Source organism: Pelodiscus sinensis, chromosome 3 (genome assembly GCF_049634645.1).
Source record: "Pelodiscus sinensis isolate JC-2024 chromosome 3, ASM4963464v1, whole genome shotgun sequence".
NCBI lineage: Eukaryota > Metazoa > Chordata > Testudines > Trionychidae > Pelodiscus > Pelodiscus sinensis.
The window spans coordinates 13,082,015-13,106,576 of NC_134713.1; the positions used below are offsets into that span (position 1 = coordinate 13,082,015).

Below are 24,562 nucleotides of genomic sequence, written 5' to 3' on the forward strand. Positions count from 1 at the left end.
AAACCCAAACCGCACCGCGGGCCACAAACAAATGGGCCGTGGGCCGCATGTTGAGTAGCCCTGCTCTAATCCTTAAACTTTTAAAGCATTCTTAATTTTTGTGGCTGAGACAATACATAGGATTATTATTATGGTCTCTGATTTACACAGGAGGGACTTTGTCATTCCCAGCATGTGATTTTTTTGTTGATCTATACAGTTCTATCTGCTCTTACAAGTCTTTGAGTCACACTCCTCCTTCATTCATAAGTACCTTAGCAGGATTCTTTTTTTTCTCTGCAGATGTCACTGGTCCTTTAGGAAGCTGATTGGGAAAAAGCCGAAGGGAAAGGAGATGGGGGATGGACACTGTAGAAACTGAGAGTTTCATGTGATAAGATCTATTTGCTACAAGCAGCACCACATCAGAGAGCGAGAGTGAGAGAGAGAGGGGAGAAATAGTGCAACATGCAGCACAATTAGTCTAAGAAGTCAGAAAGGGGAGGAGAGAGTGATCATTTTTATAAACGGACACCCTCCTCCTGAATTCTAATACTTGGGACACTTAAGCAACACAGTCTATGCAGTGGATTTATGGTTGCTGACAGATTGCTTTGACCCAGACATTGACATAAAGGGGAATATTGGATCTCAGGAGGGAATGCACTATACAGAGGTATTGTCGTCTTCTCTTATAACTCTTGTTAAGAAGAAAATTGAATAATAAAAGTGTAAGTGTGTGTGTATGTATTTTCTGTGTGTGCACACTGTCAGATATTTACTCCGTGTGTGCATGAAGCTCTTCTCTTCATTCACCTTTCATTTATGCAGGTATATCCTTAGTTTAGGGTATTCAGATTCGTATTATTATCTCTCATCCTGAGTAATTCTTTGCTAGACAAGAAGTCCCATCAATTTCCTTGGGACATCCCACAAGATATGCATGAATGAGAGGATCAGAATCTGGCCCTTAGAAAGGTATCTAATAAATTCCAAGCTGTGGTTGTAAATGAAAGTTTTGCCGTACAGCCATTACACTGGTTTCTCCCCACCCCCTTATCTGGTGTCAAGTCTGTTTTGCCTGTGTGTGATGAGTGAGCTATCCTTTCACTGGGCAACATCAGACATGTAAAGTATTGATTTACAGGTCTCAACGTAAGAAATAGGGAGTATGTCTCAACAGTAGCAAAGCTGGAGATAACTGGAGTACATTTCATGGGCTTGCTAAAGATTTTGCTCTGAGGATCTTGAAGAGATAAAAATCCCTTCTTTCGGGCTCTCTCTTATGTTTGTCACTGTGATGTTTTATATGTAAATGGATGCACACGGGCAGATCCTCAGCCTGCATCAAATGTCATTGCTCCATTGACTTCAATGGGGTGATAGTTTACACCAGCTGAGAAGCTGGTTCTTATATTTAGGAAATATAAAAGCTTGACTGTAACCCTTGCCCTGTTTTAAATCAGGAACCACACCACAGTGCTTTTTAGGAGAGGTGTGTCGGGACTAATGATACTAATGTGTATGGACTGTTTGAATGTAATGAGACAGTGGTTTTGTTTTTCTGGAGTACACAGTTCCATGCACACATTATTCACATTTGGAGGGTTGAATAGTTGCTGTTTCAGTGGCTGGCAGACAGCACCGGGATGCTTTTAACATACACTGTATCCTATAACTGAAGGAATAAGTTCTCTAGTCATGAGAGAAGAGGAATGAACATCAGGATTCTTGGGTTACAGTCCTAATCCTTGACTCACCAAACCATTCCGTTAATAACTTTACACACTGTGACATAGTTATGTGAATACCTACCTATAGGGTTTTGGAAAGATTTCACTGTTCTATGTGAGAAGGGAATACATGTGATCTTATAGGTCTGTCAACACTTCCCTCACTTTGTCACATAGTACAATTATGTAGACAAGACAGTCTGTGTATTGTTCCATTTGCCCATCAAAGGTGGATTAGCCCATTAATGAGTAATCTCTATCTGAAAGTGTTCTAGGATGTCTGGTGTCATAATCCTAAAGAATGAAAGTTCAATAATCATGGGAAATATTCATTCTTGTGGACTTGAACTTCTATTCAGTTTAATTGATTTTTGTTTTGTTTTTGTGCATGAAGATTTTCATGTTTGTATTTTTCTCCTGCCTTCTCTTGTAGGCAAGTACCATACTGAATATCAGTGCAATAATTCAGTGCTACCCTGTTAAAATGGTGATTATTGTTTCTTTGCTGTTACTCTGTCTTTAGTCTGATTTCTGGGGTTTCTGAAATTAGAGCTATCATTTTATGGGCATTTCTTTGCCTGAATACCTACCTTCCTGTCTGGACAGCCTTCACTGTTTGTTTGTTAGTAAGCCAGCTATTGAGATACCAATTGTCACTTGATTGCTATTGCTTTGACTTTTCCTAACTTTTGATTATTACAATTGTTATAGAGCTCCATTCTGCAAACATTGCCTACTGGGCGCAGTGGTTACTATAATAAATAGTGCTATTGAAGTAATGGGATTTATCCACAATAGCAAACCAATAGTAATTATTTGTAGCTTTTATTATTTTGCAAAGCGAGTTTGACTCTGTTGTAAAGGGTGCAATTAAATTCGTATTGTTCTTATTGAGGTATAGTATTTCCTGACCTGAGATCCTGAGATATTGTTGCTTGTTATTCAGAGTCTGACCTGTGAGGGATAAACATTCTTGCCACATTTTTATTTATATTTTAAAATTAATTTGTCCAAATATAACAAAAATGCCAGATTCTTGCTGCATTGTCTGGGATCACACTGAGAAGTCTATTTTTGGTGTGTTTGCTGAGCCATGGGGATGCATCTCAAAGACGTTGTAAGTTCAGAAGTTTCTAACCTCTACAGCATGATAAAGCATCCCTCACAGGGAGATGGTAAGGATGAACTAATTGATATGTTTTCTGGTTCAGCTTCCCAAAAGTGGCTATTACTTGGACTATAAGGAAAATAATGTGATTAAAACTGTATAACTTTCAGGGAAACCAGCTTAGAAAAAGCATTGCTAATTGGAGAATATGACTGAATGAAGAGAAGCAGGTCATTAAGGGATATGGCTCTGGTTCTCATGAAAAATGTTGGATTCTTTTACACTTGCATTTTGGTCTTAACAGTCAGGACAAGGAGGCTGGAAGTATGCAAGTGATGCTGGTATTCCCTCACAGCCACCTTGTCTTTTGAACTACAGGAGATATGCTGATCTTGACCAAAGCAAAGGCTTCTACATTCAGATAAACAAGGGATGAAATCACTGGAACCACACGTCACGGCGCTAATGTCCCTAGAGAGATGTGAAGCTTGGGACATAAGCACTGAGTTTCTAATCTATCAGGGGTGCTCCCAACTGGCTCTGGCCAGGTCCCCCATGCCACCTCTTCCCCCAGTGTTCCACCCTGCCTCTTTCCATCCCTGCTCCATCCCAGGCCCACCTACCTGCTTCTTCCCTTCACAATTAAGCCTCCTTTCCTGAGTGCTCTGTGCCCTTTCTCCTCTCCCCTTCCCCCAGCACCTCCTAACACCATCAGGATGATTGTCAGGCTTTGCCCTACCAGGCACTCCTACTGGGAATTGGGGTTGGTGCAGGGTGCTTGTCCTGCTCCTTGGTCGGAGCACTTGGTGGGGTGTAGTGGGACAAAGCACCCTGCCCACACTCCTCTGCAGGAGTGTCCTGACCGTGCTCCCCAGGGAGAGCCCCTGGAGGAACAGAGCAGGACAAGCCCCCCTAAGACACACACCCATCCGGACGCTTTCCCTGTGAGCGAGGCACCGTGAACCGCCTGCCGCTGCTATGGTGCGGATGCGGATACACAGAAAAGCAGTGGAGCGGATTGTGGATCGGGTGCACGTTGTTACCAGCGGATGCGGATCCCCCTTTTTCTATCCATGCAGAGTTCTAGCCATCTCTGTCATGCCACATGCCTTCATTTAGGACATCCCACCACTTCTTCTTGGGCTGGCTTCTCTGTCTTCTTCCCTGAACCACAATCTCTTGGACTCGCCTACCCACATCATTGGTAGTTGGACCATATAAAGCACAGTTCTGTCTGGGCTCCCTCATTTCTTCATTTATGGGTGTTACTTTGAGGAAGTATCAAGCATACACAGTCCTTATGTAGCCTTTCTTGCTTACTCTACTCCTCCCTCTCAACATGACCATGCCCGGGGAACAGATCTTTTGCTCATGTTTCTTTTTGTTGCTCGATGATCAGCTCCATACATTAAAACTGGATGGGTCACTGTTTTATAGACTTTCCCATTTAATCCTACTGATATCTTCCTATCCTACACTAAACCATTTTTCTTTCTTCATTTGACCCAAGAAGTTATTATCCTTTGTTGTTACCATATCAAGTAATTTTGTTACAGATAATTTTATTTGGTTCTGATCCAGTGCCAGTTTAAATTGCTGGAGAGCTTTACATTAACTATAATGGTCATTATATCAGCTAGAAATATACAAAGTGATCAGACATCAGAAATACCTTTCTTCTCCACAAAGCAGAATGGGGGTACAGCAGTGGTCTCCTACCTTTTTAAGCACAAGATCACTTTTTGAATTTGTCAGTCCAGGATCTACATGAAACCCAAATACCCTTGCCCGCCCCATCTCCGAAGCCCTGCTCCTACCCCCACCTCTTTGCTGTGGCCCCGCCCTCCTTACTCTGTTAAGATGAAATACAGGGGAGGGGAAAAGACTAACATCAGCGCCCCCCTGCCTCTGTGTCCCCCACCCTGCACAACAAGCAGGAGGCTCCCAGGGAGCAGCTCTGAGGCTCTGGTCAGGAGAAGCAGGGCAGTGTGGGAGGGGCACTTGATAGCTTCCCAGCCAAACTAGACAGGATCACCTGTCAGAGGCTTCAAGATCTACCGGTAGATCCTGATCTACTGGTTGGTGACTTCTGGGGTATAGCATTAAATAATTAAGGTAATTGGTCAATTTTATGGAAACATTCTGTGGAGTTTAGTAAGTGACTATGTAAAAGAAAATTGGGGCTAGATGCTTAAATATAATAAATAATTGAAAGTAGAGTGGCAACAGCAAAACATTTAAGACATTGTTAATTTAACTGATCCCTAACTTTGGAAGGTTTGATTTTCATTCTACACTGGGCATGAAAAGATTTTGAAACCTCAAAATGTTTCATGAGATGGAAATGTTTTCTGTCCAGCCATACATATTACACCCTTTTTTATTCTAGTTGTATGAAGTCTCATTGAATTAACTACTTGGATAAGTCAAATTATACATGTGCCGTATTTCTTTGCAGGCTCGGGCCTTTATTAGTAAATTGTTATACAAACTTTGTTCACATTTTTAGTGTCCTGTGACCTGTGGCTTTCAATGTGATTTTTGTAGCAGCCTCCTTTACTTTGTAAAATTTGAAGCAGATCCAGTTCAAGTCCTGTGATATTTTTCATTTCTTACAAAGTAACAAACTGATCTTTATCAAATAGTTGTAGCCTTGTTCTTCTAATATTTGAGGTTTTTGATGAAAGTAGCAAATCTTGACCCAAACATCTATAACAACCATTGCAAAGAATTGTTCCCCTGCTGCCGTTTTCTGTAGTTTCTCTTTATCGTCTTGAAGATATTGCAAATTTTTGGTAGAGTTTTTGTGCCTCTCCATTTGGGCATAGGTCTCAAGCCATTAAAGCCATAAGGTGTCATGCTAGCACAGCTCTCAAATGAGGTACTTTAAATCTCACTTAAAATATTGTGAATGTAACTCATTCTTTCCATAACCATAATTTCACTTGACCACCTGCATTCTGCTACAAAGACCTTTTACATCTGCACTTGAAAGGGAATCCTCTGAACTGTCACTCATGTTAAAATTCGACACTTGCCAACAAGGACTTAACAAACATTTGAACTATCTCACCCATTACCAAGACAGTTTCCCCAATTATCACCTCTAATACCATTAACTCACAAACATCCCACTCTCCCTACCTCTAATATCATCAATTCACAGACACTTACCTTCCTTCCTCCCCCCCCCCCCCCCCGCATCCCCCTCCTGTTCTGCAATGTGATTTGTCCTTTTCATATTTGTTCATTTTTTTAATTGTATCCTTTGGTATATATGGTTGTGACTATTTTCTTCCACTATTTGATCTGAGGAAGTGGGTCTGGCCCACGAAAGCTCATCATCTAATAAACCATCTTGTTAGTCTTTAAAGTGCTACATTGTTCTGCATTTTGCTTCAACTACCCCAGACTAACATGGCTACATTTCTATCATAATTTCACTGGTGTTTTAAAATTTCTGATGAAAGCAGAAGTGGAGGGGATGCCAAATTTGTATGGAATAAAGGTCACTTTAGAACTGAAATGAATGATGCCCCTCAAAATGAGGAACACTTCAAAAGCAGGTATTTGGGTACAATTGCCAGGCCACATTGTCAAGGATATTAGGGGGAGAGGCCATGGTGAACATTTTAAACTTCAGACAAGACCAGACTTTTTTTCTCTTAGCTTTAAACATATTGGTCCAATTTAACTTAAGACTTTTCCCATTCCAGGTGAAATTGGTCGTGATTGTGTTGTGGTTTTAAAGCAAAAGGTATTAGGTGTGCTGATAGGGAGGAAGTCAATCAGTGCTTGCCATTTCACTATTTTCACTACGGTAGTTCTTCCAAGGCAGCTAATGAAGGATAGAAAATAGGCCAGTACAAAGGGCCAACCCTGAGCTATTCACCACTTTAACTGGAATTTATGAGCTGGTGTAGTGGGGTCTAAGCCCCGTGCTGGCCCTTTGCACTGGAGAGAATTTCACACTAACAGATCAGGCCATTTTCAAAAATCCTTCATAACTCGCTCCAGTGGGATGTTTGTGGCATAGATGTCCTTCACCACAGGCCTTATATTGGTATCTGGATACCTAGGGCCTGACCCAAAGTCTGCTAAAGTCAATTGAAAGACTTACATCAGCAGGCTTCAAATAAGGCCCGTAAAGCCCTTGTGAGGATAATTCGGGGGAAGCTACACAGAAGCTGGGAGAATGATTCCCAGCTTTTGGATAGATATTCACATGGAAGCGCTGCTCAAGCTAGTGCTTAAAAATAGCAGTGTGGTTGTGGTAGCACAGGCTGTGGATGATGGATCAGGTTAGCTGCCTAAATACAATCCCACCCAGCTCCTAGAGTAGGGATGTAGGCAGAAAGTCCATGTCACTGCCGGGGACAGATATGAGCTCAAGCATACATGGTACATTGATTTCTACCCAAGCTGGAAATCTCTCTCTACACCTGTGTTGGTGCACCCCAAAAAGGCAGTGATTGATTGCTTTCCTTCCTTTTTCCCAGTTCTTTCTGAGGAGTGGTTCGTCTTTATTTTAAATCCAGAGATACGTGCCCCAATTCTTTAGAAAAATATTGAATTAAGCCTGCTTGTTACAGGAGTATATCCTCTCTGTGGAGAACAAAAGCAAAGTAGGAGCATTGGCAAATTGGTTACCCTTGATGTCTTCATTGAAGTCCTAGTTCAAGAAGGTAAAGAGGTATGTGTTTAACTTTGTATGTACAGTCTCACTGACTTCAACAGGATGCTGTACCTTCCTCAGTCAGGGCCTTAGACTATGTCGACACTACCACTATACCATCAAAACTGATGTCATTCAGGGTGTAAAAAACCATGCCCCTAAGTGACAGAAGTTTTGCAGACTTAAGGGCTCCTGTGTGCTGGGTTGTCGGCAGGGGAGGTTCTCCCACTGACATAGCTACCAGCACTCATTGAGGTGGTTTTATTATGTCGATGGGAGAGCTCTCTCCAGTCCGCATAGGCTACATGGGTGCTCTTACAGGGGTGCAGCTATGCTGCACTCACTGGTGTGGCAGGAAGTCAAGCAATATGGCTGGGAGCTGAGTGGACTGGGACGAGGTCTCTCTGCTTCCTGCCACTGCCAGTGAGTGTGGGGGTAGGCCCAATCCCTGCTGCCGGAACCAGGCTCCCCCTCTAGTCCTCTGGATCACGTTGCTCGGGGGAAGAGCTGAAATAGGGACCGGGGGCCAGGGACAGCCCTGCGGGGCACAGCCTGTGGGGAGGGGGCATCCAAGCGATGGGGTTGGGTGCCAGAGCTGGCGCTGCCCCATATGCAGCACACAGCTGCCCAGAGCACCACAGAATGTGGGGCGATTTGGTGCCCTGAATGTTATGGTGCCCCACACGACGGCATACTATGCCTATTGGTAGGGACGGCCCTGAAAGGGTTGTAACACACCAGCAAAGGGAGCCATGTGACGGTCAGCAAAGGGCGTGTTAGTGCCACAGTTTTCATTGTAGGTTTTGCATCTGGATCCAGAAGTTCTGAGGGAAGGGAAAAGGGGAACATCAGCGGGGCCTCAGCTCCCCACTGCCCCCGGCCCTTCTGTGCTGTTCATGATGAGAGCTGCTTGGGAAGCTTTACTCACGGGGGGGTGAGAAGGCCTTGGGCTGACTTTCTACAAAGGAACGACTCTAGTGCATGAATGGTCCCGCTGACATCAGTGGGGCTGCTCACATGAATAAAGCCGCTCATGTGCTTAAGTGATTGCATCAAGCAGGGTGGCAGGGACCCAGCTATTTTTCCAGAGCTGCCAATAACATTGCACAGAACTGGAAGGAAGGCTGCATGAAATTCTGTGGGCAATATTTTACCTGTGTGCGTAGCCTCGGACGCTATTTCATTCTTGTCAAGGCCCATTCCCCACTCTGGTACAATGAATGCAGAAGTGGGGGCCTGCAGAAGTACCCCAAAACCTTATCTTTCCAGGCGTTGGTATAAAACTTCCCCCCAAAATCCTGAAAACCCAGATTTTGGGGATAAAAATCTGCTGCCACAATCAAGTGCTTTTGAACCCACAAACAGGGGTGGACACTTGAAACCAACCCCAGGGTATCCCAAGCTCTTTTCCCCAAAGAGCTTGAAAAAGAAAAGAGAAAATACAAATTGCAGTCTGTGGCTGTTCTCCCCTAGTCAGAGGCCTGCAGATCCCACAGACAGATTTCCCAGGACACAGAACAGAACCAATACCAAGCTAATAAAAAAGAAAGAACGTTTATTATCAAAACAATACCCCTGTCGAAAGCATAATGACTAGATGGAAAAAGTCACCAACTAATATACTCGTGGGGACTCCCATGGGCCAAATCTTATTTACAAAGCGAGGAAAACCCACTTCTAGCAGCACAGACGACAGATCCAAAGTCCCACAACAGAAAACAGTAAAACGGATTTAAACTTTACCCTACTTACACATTATGAAGAGTCTTTTTCATGGAGCGAGACATGTCTTCTGTCTCCCTCAGTATCTAGAGCAAAGTGGCTCAGAGACAAAGGAGGGAAAACCCCAAAATTCCTTTGTCTCACGGTTTGAAATCCCTATCTACATTTCTATTGGCTGACTGCTACCTGGCTAGGTACATACCCCTTAGGGTATGTCTACACTACCACCCTAGTTCGAACTAGGGTGGTTAATGTAGGCAACCGGAGTTGCAAATGAAGCCCGGGATTTGAATTTCCCGGGCTTCATTTGCATAAAGCCGGGCGCCGCCATTTTTAAATGTCCGCTAGTTCGGACTCCGTGCCCGCGGCTACACGCGGCACGGACTAGGTAGTTCGGACTAGGCTTCCTAGTCTGAACTACCGTTACTCCTCGTTTCACTAGGAAGCCTAGTCCGAACTACCTAGTACTAGGAAGCCTAGGCTCGGCGATATTCCATGATTAGCCTCATTTGCATATTTCTGGCGCAAGATCGTGCCAGTGTAGACATAGCCTAGGTGTGTGGGTTACAGAAGCATTATTCTGAAATAATTCTCCACTACTTCGATGGTACCTTGTAGTGTGGATGTGCTATTTTGAAATATTTCAAGTTATTATCTCGAAATAACTAATTTAGCAATAATTTCCTAGGGTAGACATGGCCAGTTCCCTTGTCTGGGCCACTCCCAGCAGCACCGGGAAGTTTGGATCCAGTTCCACATGTCTCCTCCAATCTGAATTTGTCCAACTTCCACTGCCTATTATTGCATGGTGTTATACCTTTCAACTCTAGACTGAAGAAACTATGGAGGTACTAATAGATTGTAATCAAGTCACCCCTTAATCGGCTCCTTGTCAGGCTAAATAGATTGAGTTCAGTCTATAATGCTGAGGCATGCTTCCTAATCTTTTAATTATTCTTGAGGATCTTCTCTGAATCCTATACAATTTATCAACGTGCTTCTTGATTTGCAAACACCAGAAGAGAACACAACATTCCAACAGTGATCACACCAGTGCCAGATTCAGAGGTGAAGTAATCTCTCTAACCCTATTGGAGATTCCCCTAATATGACATTCCAAGGTCACATTAACTCTTTTTTGGCACAGCATCACATGGGAGTTCATGGTTAGCTGCTAAATCACAGTGACCCCTAACTGTTTTTCAGTCACTGCTTCCCAGGACAGAGCCTCTTACCCTGTAAGCATGATCTTCATTCTTTGTTCCCAGATATATCCATTGATGTTTATCCATATTACAGTGCATATTATTTGCTTGCACCCCGCTTACCAAACTATATAGCTCACGCTGAATCAGTGTCCTGTCCCGTTCATTATTTATCACTTCCTCAATTTTTGTGTTACCCCCTTCATTATATTTTTGTTTTTAAAGAAAGCACAGGTTAAACTTCTCTAGTCTGGCACCCTCGGGACCAGACTGGTACTGAACCAGAGAATTTGATAAACCATGGGAAGTCAATATTGTCTAGCAGTGTTACTAATAATGTCAGGCTGTGTCTAGACTGCATCCCTTTTCCGTAAAAGGGATGCAAATTAGACATATCACAATTGCAAATGAAGCGGGGATTTAAATCTCCCCCACTTCATTAGCATAAAAATGGCTGCCGCTTTTTTCTGACTCGGAGCTTTGCCGGAAAAAAGCGCCAGTCTAGATGTGGATCTTTTGGACAATAAAGCCTTTTCCGAAAGATCCCTTATCCGAAAAAGATTCCTTATCATTTTAAGAGGGATAAGGGATCTTTCAGAAAAGGCTTTATTTTTCTGAAAGATCCACGTCTAGACTGGCGCTTTTTTCCGGCAAAGCTCCGAGCAAGAAAAAAGCGGCAGCCATTTTTATGCTAATGAAGTGGGGGGGATTTAAATCCCCGCTTCATTTGCAATTGCGATATTTCTAATTTGCATCCCTTTTACAGAAAAGGGATGCAGTCTAGACACAGCCCCACTATTTGATGGGCTCTTAGAAGACATTTAGGGATAAATTAGAGCTAAATAACAGCACAGAACACTGAGATCCAGGACTGGTGGCCGTAAACAAACTTTATGGGACCGTGCGAAACTTGGCCACACCTCTGATACGTGAACATCTGGCTAGCTAAAATCATGAAGTGCTAGTTGAACCTCTCTAGTCTGGTACTCTCTCATCCAGCTAACTAAAAACAGATGTTGCTGGGCCAGAGAGTGCAGACTAGGGAGATTCAACATGTACATCAAGTTAGATTTTTGTAAATGGCCTGTATATCTGCAACATGTTTCTAAAATGAGCCAAATTTTGGCATACATACAGGGTGCCATCTTACCATGTTGGGGATTTCTGGGACGCCATTCCACTTCTTACCACATGTTGGTCACTCTGGCAGATAGTGTTGGCAATCTCAACTTTTCATTACTGCACTGTGGGTCAGGAGAGGAATAAACATCTTCATTCAAAAGAACAGTCTGGGCATTTATTTCCAGATGACGTATTCACTTTCTTTCTCCTACACACATCTCCCCTGGATAACTTGTATGTAATTACTGTATGAATAAGCTTTAAGTGGTACACAATGAACAGTGTGTGTGCGCCTGCTGTCTGACTTTATTTGAATGGATCTATCTTTTACGTGTGTGGAGCAGCTAGAGAATGGGACACCAGTTGTCCAGAAGTTACAGGATGTCCACCATAGTTTTATTTGTCTAGTACAGTTTTCCCACCGCATGTGGTTGTTGTGGAAGAGAGAGTGAATAGGTGAGATAACAAAACACATTTCTGTGTGATGGTTCTATATAGCTGAAAGCTTTTCATATGCAGGGAGGGATTGTAAATATAAAGCAATGTTGAGAGCTAGACAGGGAGTTTATTTTTCTAAACAAATAACCTTATTTTTCTCCTCTGGCGAAAAAGAAAATGTTAGTTAAAAATCTATAGAGAAAAGTTTATTTCTTGATCACCTTCTGAGCACACTGAGTAAAGTAAAAGAAGGTATTTCCCCTCTCTTGATTTGATTAAGTCCACATTCAGTAAATACTTCTCAAGGAATTGACTATGAATTAAAAAAAAGTTTAGGTCTGGTCTCCACTAGGGAAACATTTGCTATTCTGTAATGAACACCTAACTTGCTTCATTGGTATAAAACATGAAGGCTACGTCTACACTGGCCCCTTCTTCGGAATAGCCATGCTAATTTAGAACTTTGGAATAGGGAAATGCGCGGGGGATTTAAATATCCCCCGCGGGATTTAAATAAACATGGCCGCCGCTTTTTTTCCGGCTTGGGGAAAAGCCAGAAAAGAACGTCCAGACTGGCGCGATCCTCCGGAATAAAGCCCTATTCCGGAGGATCTCTTATTCCTACTTTTTAGGAATAAGAGATCCTCTGGAATAGGGCTTTATTCCGGAGGATCGCGCCAGTCTGGACGCTCTTTTCAGGCTTTTCCCCAAGCCGGAAAAAAAGCGGCGGCCATGTTTATTTAAATCCCGCGGGGGATATTTAAATCCCCCGCGCATTTCCCTATTCCAAAGTTCTAAATTAGCATGGCTATTCCGAAGAAGGGGCCAGTGTAGACACAGCCGAACTGAATATAGACACAACAATCTATAGCAACTTAAGCCACCCTGGAACTATGAATTAACTACTTATACTAAACAATCCGTTCCATCTTGTAATTAGCTGTGACTGTCTGTTTCCTGAGGCTAAAGATAAGCTCTGTGTATGCATCAGAGCTTGTCTTTCTCACCCACGAAAGGTCCAATAAAAGATATTACCTCACCCACCTTGTCTTTCTACTATCCTGTAATCAACATGGTTGCAACAGCACTGCATCAAACAGTGGAAGACATCGAATCTTGCCCTCTGAGATGGAAACACCACAAAAAGAAAGAAAAAAGAAGTAAAACTTACTAGTACCTCTACTTCCTGAGCAAATGTAAGGCTACATCTAGACCAGTGTTTCTTAAACTTTTTGAGATCATGGAACACCAAACAATAATAATTTTTTATGCGGAACACCTATGAAAATGTTCTTCAAAAAAAATTGTCAGACAAAAAAAGACAAAAACAAAGAAGAGGTCGTGGCACACCTGCGAGTTGTTCTGGGAACTCCTGTGTTCCGTGGAACATAGTTTAAGAAACACGGGTCTAGATTACAATGTTTTATCGGAAAAAGGTACGCAAATTATACTCCGCAATTTGCATACCTTTTCCTGATAGTTTGGTGGACGAGGCTTTTCTGAAATTTGGCCCATCTACATTCTACTTATGAGGAAGATTGACCATGTACTTCTGGAGCTATGGGATGATCCCAGTTTCCTGACTTTCTGGTCAGTTTTGCAAAATATGCTGTCCTGGCCTGTTTTTTTCCTAACTCCCTGCGAACTCTGGCCTCTGGTCACTGAGACAGAGAAAATAAAAATAGGCTGGTTGAGCCCATGTTCAGCCAGTCACCTCTGTCAGGCTTGTCACATGATGCCATTCTCTCTGAGGAGACTTCCTGGTCAGCTGCCTGTTTCCCAGGAGACTCTCTGACCCAGGCCAGCTTTCCTCCAGAAATGGTCTGATAACCCATCACAAAGGCATGAAGAAAGACGTTGCCTGGCTAGCACACTGCCTTCCACGTCCTAATGACTTAAAAAAACAAACAATGGGCACTTAAGAACAATTTGCACCTTCTCTATCAGCTTCATGTAACATGAGCACTCTAATTCAGTGGTCCCCAACCCGGTGCCCGCATTTATGTGTGCCCGCTGAGTGACCAGGGCTGGCCCAAGCTATTCTTGCACCCTGGTCCCTGGCTGCCCTGGCCGTCCCGGGCGCACGATGCATGCACGCCCACACTCTGGGCACACGATGCATGAGCGGACGCCCCCTCAGGCGCCCGGCAGCCCCAAAAGGTTGGGGACCACTGCTCTAATTCACAATTTTTTCCCTTCCTTCTCCCCTCTCCCATCCCCTATTCATTTTGGAACTGGACTTCTAATACTCCAGTCATCTGAAGAAGTGAGTTGTGCCCACGAAAGCTCATGATACCATCTAGATGTTTTGTTAGTCTTTAAGGTGCTGCTCGACTATTCATTGTTTTTTAAGTTTTTACAGTCTGTAAAGCATGACACAAGGCAATCCTGTGGCGGCTCAGAACAAACATTATTCCTGATTTCCTGGAATAGTCCCTTTGTATTTGATTTTTTTCTTGCTTCGCTCAATCTCTTTCTTACCTTTCTCCTTCATTTCTGTTATAGAGCATTGGCTCCTGCGATAAGATAGATTGGATTGTGCACTAGGGATGGCCAGGCTTTCAAGCATATTTGTGATTTGCTTAGGTGGGGTGAGTGTTCCTAGCTGAGGACCTGGCCCTAAAAAGCTGGTTCTTGCAGCTCCAACAGGTGCTGGAAATCACTGTGGCACTGAAAACAGCCGTGGTTTTGTGGGTTTGCGATGCAGAGACCAACACTGAAGTATCTTGATCCCAGCCTATAAAGGGCATTATTATCTATAGCCAGAGACTTGAAATGGACCCAGTAATCCTTTGAGATGTCAGGGGTAGGGAATGTAGAGTCTCAATGGGGTGGTTAGTCTAATTCCAAGCTGGAAAGTTTTCTGCATAAGCTTTATAAGCAGGAATACTCCTGTTCTCCCTTTTAGCCCGACATGATTTTCATGGGGAAGGATCCAGTCTCGGACTGTCAAAACGTAATGGATATGAAGGTGAACCTGACTGTCAGAATAAAGTTGATACCACTTACTTTAGCATTGCCTCTTGCTTCAAATCTGTGTTCTGAACCTGCATCACTCGTCAGTGGGGCTGACAGACTCCCCTGATCCTTGGGCAAGGAGAGGGAGGACAGCTCTGTGCCCCCCAAGGAGGCAAGGCTGGGCTAGTATACCCCAGGCAGCCTCAGTGCTGCCCAGAATGCACTGCACCTGCTCCAGGCGGCCACATGGGGCTCCAGAGGTGATTTAAAGCACCACCACAGCTGCAGTATCACCACTGTGTACCAATCTGGCAGCCTTTTGAATCACTGGGCCCTGGAGCAATTGCCTCCTTTCCCCCTTCTCCCCCCACCATCTGCAGCCCTGTCACTCGCTCATTATGACAACCACTCTGTGTCCCTATTAGGGATGTAAGCGACTAGTCGACTATCTGATAAGCAAAAGTCCCTCGACTAGTCACTTCCCGGCCCTCCCACCGTCTTGCTGCCTTTATCAGAACACCATTTCCACTGCGGGCAAGGGAGGCAGTGGGGTAGTGGGTCCAGGCACAAGCTGGGAATCAGCTGATTCCTGGCTCACACCTAGTCCCTGATGCTGCATCTTAATACATTTAAAAATCAGAAGTACAGCAGGGTGGACCCGATGTGAGCGGGACTGCTGATTCCCGGCTCACTCCAGGTCCCCTTTTTATATTCAAGGCTGGTGCACAGCAAGGGAACCCGGTGCGAGCCAGGAATCAGCTGGTTTGGCTCGCACTGGGTACTCCCCACTGCGCTCCAGCCTTGTAAATGTATTAAGAGCTGGCAAGCTCTTAATACGTTTAAAAGGCAGAGCCACAGTGGGGTTAACCCCACTGTGGCTCCCTGCTAATCGACTAGTCGATGGAAAATCCATCAACTAGTCGATTAGTTGATTAAATTTCACATACTTAGTCCCTATAAGTAAAATGAGGATGATAATACAAACCCACATTAGCAAAGAGCTCTGAGATGTATGGATGAAAAGGGCTGTACAATTGCTAAGCATGACTTACTAAATATGGTGTGAAAGGAGGCTCAATACAATGGTTTTGTATATAAAAGGAGCTGCCTATGTCCAAATTCTTGGATCAAGAGCGGTGAGAGTGGTTGAAGGGGCAGATGAGAGTCTATTGCCATATGAACAGAGGGGTGGGTGAGTAAAAATGTTGCTCAAGTATATTTCAGTGCCAAGAACCTTTTAAGTGCCTACATTCATGGAGAGAGCCAGATGGTAACTTGCAGCAAGATGTTGGGGGAGGGGCATATTTGAAAGCAAGGAGTACAACTCTGAATTGGATCCTGAAATGAAAGGAACGCTGGTAGACCGAAGATGGGGATGGGGTGATGTGGTTCCACTCTTCAGTATATAAACAAAAATCCATTGTGATTGCTGGTGGCAATTGTAATCTATTATGGAGTTCGTTGTTTTGCTTTTCAGACACTGCTAATCTGTACGTGAGTGGCATGGCATCAAATCACAGCACTTTGCCCCAAGATGGCTATCTTCCTCATTACCTCCAGGATGAAGACCCCTTTGCATCAAAACTCTCTAGGGAAGCTGACTTCGTAGCGGGATTTTATTTAACAATAATTGGTAAGGCTCTTTAATTATTTTATTAATGGTGTTGCAGGTCATTACATGGTTTATCAGGCACCCACCAAAACAAACAAACAAAACCCCACAAACAAACCCTGCAACCTGTCATATTTGAGGTGCACCAGATTGTAAAAAGAAAGATGTGTTAGGACATCTAATTAATAGAAACATGGGTACTGCCAGACTGAATCATATCCATGATCAAACTAGTTTAGTATCCTATCTGTGACAGGGATCAGTACTAGAAATGTCAGAGGAAAGTGAAAGAACCCTTTAAGGACCAATGATTTGGTAAACTGCTCATACTTCCTAGTTTGGGACAATTAGGGCCTGTCTACACTAGGAAATTATTTCAAAATTACCAAATTCGAAATAATAACTCATGAAATCACTATTTTGAAATAAGCGTATTCCCCGAGGAAAGCAGCAGTGCAGATTTAACCTTGACATCTAACGAGTTGTGGGCTGTCCACGGTGTGTCCACAGATGGCTGATAAGGCCAATGCGGGCACGAAATGTTCTGCCACATGTCGGGGAGACATGTGTAGGCACCACTGTTGCAGCGTTTGCAACTCTGGCTTTACGGAGTGCTCGCTTCTCTTGTGCTATGGTTGTCCTTCTGGCTTCAGATGTTTGACAGCCTTGGTGGATCAGCATGAGCCATGTCGATCGGTCTTGTGCCAGGGTCTCCCAGGAGTTGGTGTCGATATCCAGGGAAAATGCTACTAACACACTGTCTGCTAGGCCTCTGATTATGTTTCATAGCAACAAACAGAAATTAGATTAAAAGCATACCTGGTTTCACGAGGCATACCTGCGCTGGTCGACAAAGACTTGCTTGTCGACTGCGGTGCGTCCAGACTGCCCCGATCTGCTGACAAACAGCTGATCATCAGCTGGTCGGCAGAGCATGGCAGCCATTTTAATTTAAATGAAGCCATGATTATTTAAATCGCGGCTTCATTTCCCTATGCTGGGTAGCCTAATCTACATGCCTCTGGCGATAGATGCATGTAGTCTAGACATACCCTTTGGGTATCTAAAGCTATGTATGGCCTAGTAGATTTTGCTATCTCTCTGGTTGAGGATTGGTAAAGGTCTTTGTGCCTCTTTCATGAAAACAGCACAAGTTTGTAAAACTTTTTTTTTTTGTAGTTTTCTGATCCCAGTACTCAAGGTTTCTTATTTCATGATCTTCTCTCAGATCTGGTTTTGTAGTCCAGCTCTCTGAAAGACTAGGTAGTGAGGAGAGGCCTTCCCTTTAAGGGATCACCTACCCCATAACTATCAATATCAGTGGAGTTAGGGTGATATAGAATAGGAGTCCTAACCCAAAGTCTATATGTCTTCAACTGATGAGCAGAGAGAGACAATAGTAAAATACTATTATGAATAGTATAAGGTCAGCCTTACTCAGTCCCCAGAAAAACCATGGAGGGGATCCTCAAGGAATCCATTTTGAAGCACTTGGAAGAGGGGAAAGTGATCAGGAATTGTCAACATGGATTCACCCAGGGCAAGCCGTGCCTGACCAATCTGATTAGCTTCTATGATGAGGTAACTGGCTCTGTGGACATGGGGAAGTCAGTGGATGTGAATACCTTGACTTTAGCAAAGCTTTTGATACGGTCTCCCACAATATTCTTGCCAGCAAGTTAAGGAAGGATGGATTGGATAAATGGACTTTAAGACAGATAGAAAGCTGGCTAGATTGTTGAGCCCAACGGGTAGTGATTAATGTCTCGATGTCAGGTTGGTGGTCGGTTTCTAGCAGAGTGCCCTAAGGATCGGATCTAGGGCTGATTTTGTTCAACATCTTTATTAATGAGTTGGATGAGGGGCTGGATTGCACCCTTAGCAAGTTTATGGATGACACTAAGCTAGGGGGAGAGATAGATAGGTTGGAGGGCAGGGACCTAGACAAATTAGAGGATTGGGCCAAAAGAAATCTGATGAAGTTCAACAAGGACAAGTGCAAAGTCCTGCACTTGGGATGGAAGAATCCCAATCATTGTTACAGGGGGACCGACTGGCTAAGTAGTTCAGAAGAAAAGGACCTGGGGATTACAATGGATGAGAAGCTGGATATGAGTCAACAGTGTGTCCTTGTAGCCAAGAAGGCTAATGGCATATTAGGGTGCATTAGGCGGATCATTGCCAGCAGATCTAGAGAAGTGATTATTCCCCTTTATTCAGCACTGGTGAGGCCACATCTGGAGTACTGCATCCAATTCTGGCCCCCCCGCTACAGAAAGGATGTGGATGCATTGGACAAGGTCCTGCAGTGGGCAACCAAAATGATTAGGGGGGTGAAGCACATGACCTATGAGGAGAGGCTGAGGGATTTGGGCTTATTTAGTCTGCAGAAGAGAAGAGTGAGGGGGGATTTGATAGCAGCCTTCAACTTCCTGAAGGGAGGTTCCAAAGAGGATGGAGAGAGGCTGTTCTCTGTAGTGACGGATGGCAGAACAAGGAGCAATGGTCTCAAGATATAGTGGGAGAAGTTTAGGTTGGATATTAGGAAAAACTATTTCACTAGGAGGGTGGGGAAGCACTGGAATGGGTTACCTAGGGAGGTGGCGGAATCTCCATTCCTAGAGGTTTTTAAATCTCAGCTTGGGAAAGCCCTGGCTGGGTTGATTTAGTTGGGTTCTGCTTTGGGCAAGGGACTGGACTTGATGACCTCCTGAGGTCTCGTCCGGCCCTATGACTCTATGATTCTAAGGTCCTGCTCATGGAGCAAATCTCAATGGGAAATTATTATTAAATTTTGTGTTATGTCAGTCATACACAATAAAGCAGATGTAAAGTTCACAAGAGGACTTCCTCTCATGTGATATTAAGTAACTTATATTTCAGGGAGATATTTCCCTAACCCTTATTATTATGGTGTTTAATGAAACTAAACAAAGTGCTGTTTACGTTCTTTGTGGCTGAGGCAAAAACAATGAATTTAATCATTACAGTTACATACACACCCATGGGAGAAATGGGGTTAGCAACGATTAATGAATAAAGAGAACGATTTATAGCCTGCATTAAATTAACAATTTAACTATTTATAGTAAGGCTCTAATGATGTACAAGGGTGTTTCATCCAATATGAGTGAGGGGATTTCTTCTGTCTCTGGCTTTATCTACACTAGGAAATTATATGGAACAGAGCTGTGCAAGTAAATGGTTTTTTGGTTCCCTGGCAGTTCTGAAATTAAAAAAAAAATTGATTTGGATCAAACCAAATCCCAAAACTGAAAAATTTCAATGAATCACAAAAAATCCATTTTGGGTCAAATGAAACATATTTTATTTAACCTGAAATGGATTTTATTAGGCACTGATGGAGGAGGAAGATGGGGTAGCCTTCCTAATAACTGTTAGCCCACTGGTTAGGGGACTCACCTCTGATGAGGGGAGTGACAGCAGGGTTCAGTTCTTCCCTCTGCCAGATGGGGGAGACAGAGGTGAAGTTGAGTTTCCCACATTGCAGGATACTGCCCTGGTCACTGGATTATGAGATCCTCTTGGGCAGAGAACCTTGCACTTCCTCTCGTTAAAGCAGTTCCACTTCATATAAGTAATTTAATAGCCAATTCTGCAAGACCTTGAACTTGTGTCAGTTCAACATTGCCCTGGTCTGTCCATTCCAGGGGTAAAAGTAAATGCCGGCCAGGCATCAGGCATCCTTAGCAAGAGGATTTACTCTTGCTCAGATGGAATGGGCAGGGCTTGAGGCAGATCCTCTCCCTAGCCAGTCTTTTGTGCCCTGCGGCCAGAAACCCCAGGGATGCAACAGTGGAAGGCAAGAGCTCCAGGGCTCCAGTGGCAACTTGCCTACTACTGCTGCAGTAGCTGGGAGCCCCGGGCCCTTTTAAATCACTGGGCCCTGGGGCAACTGCTCCATTTGCTTCCTGCTGTCGGCAGCCCTACTGGTAGGATCCAGCAACACCGCTGGAATTCACACCTCCAGATCAGCTACTAGAAGTGGGCCTCATCCTCCTTGATTGGATCCACTTCGTCATCTCCAGCCTGATCCTGGCCTGCTTATTTATACCTGCCTCTGGAAATTTCCACTAGATGCATCTGACGAAGTGGGTCTTTGCCCATGAAAGTTTATGCTCCAACACTTCAGTTAGTCTATAAGGAGCCACAGGACTCCTCGCCGCTTTTGTAAGTCCATGTCTGTCATAGCACCGGGCTTCTCTTGGGCTTCCAAATACTAGCTGCCAAGTCCAGTTCATTCTTTAAGATTTATTCTCTTAAAACAGGCATATGAGCCTGAGGAAAATGGTCTTCAGATGCACCCCTTTCTTTCAGACTTCATGTCAGGTTGCCAACTTTCTGATCACAGAAAACTGATCACCCATACCCCAGTCCTTCTCCAAGACCATGCCCCCGCTCTGCCCCTTCTCCAGTGTCCTGCCCCCACTCACTCCATCTCTTTCCCTCCATTGCTTGCTATCCCCCAACCTCACTAGCACATTTTGTCAGGCTGGGGTCGGGGACGGGGTGTGGGAAGGAAGGAGGGCTCCTGTTGGGGGTGCAGGCTCTGGAGTTGGGCCAGAAATGAGGTGTTTGGAGTGTGGAGGAGTAGTTCCAGGCTAGGGCTAAGCTTTTCAGAGTGCAGGAGGGTGAGGGCTCTGGCTTGGGATTCAAGATATGGTGTGGTGCTGGGGATGAGGGGTTTGGAGCATAGAATGGGGCTCAAGGCTGGGGCAGTGGTTTGGGGTACAGAAGAGGGTGTGATAGTCCAGGCTCCAGGTGGGCTGCATTTCTGGTGGCTCCCAGGAAGCAACCAGCATATCTCTCCCAGCTCCTCGGTGGAATGGCCAGGGGGATCTGTGTGCTGCCTCTGCCCACAGCTGCCACCTTTGCAACTCTCATTGGTTGTGGTTCTCAGCCAAGGGGAGCCACAGAACCGGTGCTCAGGAGGGGGCATCACACTGAGCCCCAGAGTTGTCCCTTCGTATAGGAACCAGAGGGACGATATGCTGGCCACTTCCTGGGAGCCACATGGCGCTGGATAGGAAGTCTGCCTCACTCCGTACCAAGTGGACTTCTAATGGCTCGGTCAGCAGTACTGAGTGGAGCTGCCAGGGTGTAAATAGTTGACATCTGTTCAAGGGGCGTTCTGGTAAAAAATAGCCAACCGTAGCTTCAGTGCCATCCCTCCCAGGATTCCCAGGTTCAGTCGACTCTGCTCACTTCCTAGTTGTGCATTAATTGGTCCATGCCAATCCTGTTGTAGTGCACTAACATTTCCCGAGCATGCTTCAACGTATAAATAGCATGAATGCATTACCTCACTGTATAGACAAGTCCTAGGTCTTCATTATGATTTTAGGTAAGCTAGACATGCATGCAGACTGTTGTTTCTCTTTTTTGCTTTTCTCCTACTTGTAAATAAACCAGATTTCTATTTTAAAAGACTGATTGGTAAGAGTAGAATCCGCTTACAATCTGGCCTTATGTTTGGCTGGCTGAATGCATGCAGGAAAATCAAATGGGATTAGTAGCAGTGATGTAGCAGTCAGAAGCCTTGGGATTGGACACGTTCTATCTTGTTATAACTCTCTTTTAATTGACCCTAACCCTAGCTATATATCAAAGCTGCCTTTTTCCTTAGGTCACCCCCAGTGGAAACCAGGAATTCAATATATATTGCTTATCTCTTCAGTGAATAATTTTTCCTTCCACCACAGCAGTTCCCCGAATGGGATTGGATTGAATATGCTATATCTCTAGGACTTTGTTTTGTCAGGATTTACAAGATTCACAATTCCATAACCTATTAACTCACAGTTAGAATACTTTTTATGGATGTTGCCTCTAAATTCTCCCATATCTAATTCCCTCTGCTCTGTGGGTTGTGCTCACAAAAGCTAATAATACTATATCACCTGGATGGATCGGTCTTCAGCTATTGTTAAGACTGCACTGATCACAACACATCCACAATTCTTCTCGCACTCTTGCCTTTCTTCTCCACATTTGTCCAAAACGTTTAACAATGTCATCTTCCCATCTTTGTGGAGGTTGACCAGATGGTTTTTTCTGTTCTCGCAGGTACTACTCAGCAATAATTGCGGTCCACCTATTCTCTGTGAGTCATGCTGTGTGGCCTGCCCATCACATTTTGTTATGTCTGCTTTCCACGATAATATCTTTCATGCCTCTGCGTTTTCTGATCATTTCATTTGGAATATGATCCAGAAGGGAAATTCCCAACATAGCTTGCTCCATTGCCCTTTCAGCTACCAATAGTCGCTGCTCTTTTCTCTTCATCAGTGCCTATGTTTTGCTGCCAAACAACATGGCTGGCAGCACTGCTGAATTGAAGATATTTGTATGTGTGGTCTTATCGATTTTTCCTTTAAGGACATCCTTGATAGAATTGAATGCACACCATCCTGCCTGAATCCTTCATGAGAGTTCTCTGTTCAGGTCTTGGTGCATATTAACTTCTTGGCCCAAATAAATATACTGTTCCACTTCTTCAATTTCTTCTCCTGTTATTGTTATTTGAGCTTTTCATAAGACGGCTCATCGCATGTATTTCATTTTGCAGTGGTTCATTTTCAGACCGACCTGACTGCTTTTCTTGTCAAGTCTTTGTAGCATGCTCTGCAACTGGTTGGTGCTTTCAGCAATTAATACAATGTCGTCTGCTAATCTGAGATGAGATAATCGTTCTCCGTTTATGTTGACATCACTCCTTCAATTGATCTTGTTCATAACCATTTCGAGGCATGCAGTGAATAGTTTCGGTGAAATCGTATCTCCTTGCTTCATGCCTTTTTCAATTGGGATACAGAGGGGAGTTTTGAGGAGAATAATATCTGTTGTACATCCAGTATTCGCTTCCTTCAACAAATTGATATATTGCTTGTTAATCCCCTGCTCTGTGAGTGCCTTTAATATTGTGTTGACTATATAGATATATATAATATATTTATAAATAGATATATTTATTTGTTAGTCTCTAAGATGCTACAGAACAACTCATTGTTTTTTAATTCCAACCTGTCAATCTTAGTGCACCGTCACACACAGTGTTTCTGTTTCCTTGATTTACAGCTGTTCATGTGATTGTTTCCTATTTCCAGCCACATGGACTGTACTCATCTTTGTTACTCTTCTTTGAATTCCTTCCAGTTTGTTGACCTTTCTCTGGAACTGTGAAGCTCAGATGGAAAATAAAGACACTTTTGTGCCAAAGAATTGTGGGGAAGCATGTCGGAACAATTTTGTTTCATGTGGTTTGTTTTGATATTTTTATTACAGGGGTTCTTTCAACTTTTGGAAATGGCTATGTTCTTTTTATGTCCATAAAAAAGAAAAAGAAGTTAAGACCTGCTGAGATAATGACTGTCAATTTAGCGGTGTGTGACTTGGGGATTTCAGGTAATTCGATGTTTTAGTTCTTCTTTTAAATTTTCTGCCATTTCATTAATTAATTAATCTATGATATGTGAGGCCAAATCCCACCCTGAGTTGTGGCTATAGGACCACAGGATGTGCTTGTGATTGCAGAGTTCAGCCCATTGTTTCTAGTCCATTGTTTCCACATTTTTAAAAAAGATCGGAAAACATATTACAGAGCATTTTTAGGGAGGAGAGGATCTAGAGTGACTAGATGTCCCCATTTTTATAGGGTTTTTCTTATATAGGTGCCTATTATCCCTTATCTTCATCCCAACATGATTCTGGGAGGCATTAACAGTGTTGTGAGCTAGACATGGAAAGTCATTCTTCCACTCAGCTCTGCGCTGGTTAGGCCTCAGTTGAAGTATTGTGTTCAGTCCTTGGCACCGCATTTCAAGAACGATGTGGAAAAATTGGAGAGGGTCCAGAGAAGAGCAACAAGAATGATTAAAGGTCTAGAGAACATGACCAGTGAGGGAAGACTGAAAGAATTGGGCTTGTTTAGTTTAGAAAAGAGAAGACTGAGAGGGGACATGAGAGCGGTTTTCAAGTATCTAAAAGGTG

The 24,562-nt window shown here is 43.8% G+C and overlaps 1 protein-coding gene across 2 annotated transcripts in view; it reads left to right on the forward strand.

Moving 5' to 3' along the window:
• Window positions 1-380: 380 nt before the first annotated feature.
• The window catches only part of OPN5 (opsin 5), a 41,332-nt gene continuing 17,150 nt past the window's right edge, over window positions 381-24,562 (forward strand). The window contains exons 1-4 of one of the 2 annotated variants that reach the window (XM_075923394.1): window positions 381-655; window positions 7,413-7,513; window positions 16,418-16,573; window positions 23,858-23,977. In XM_075923394.1, coding sequence (XP_075779509.1) covers window positions 16,444-16,573; window positions 23,858-23,977 — 250 coding nt within the window. In that variant the 5' untranslated portion in view covers window positions 381-655; window positions 7,413-7,513; window positions 16,418-16,443. The remainder of the gene's footprint in view (window positions 656-7,412; window positions 7,514-16,417; window positions 16,574-23,857; window positions 23,978-24,562) is intronic. The other variant, XM_006120685.4, reaches the window with a different exon arrangement.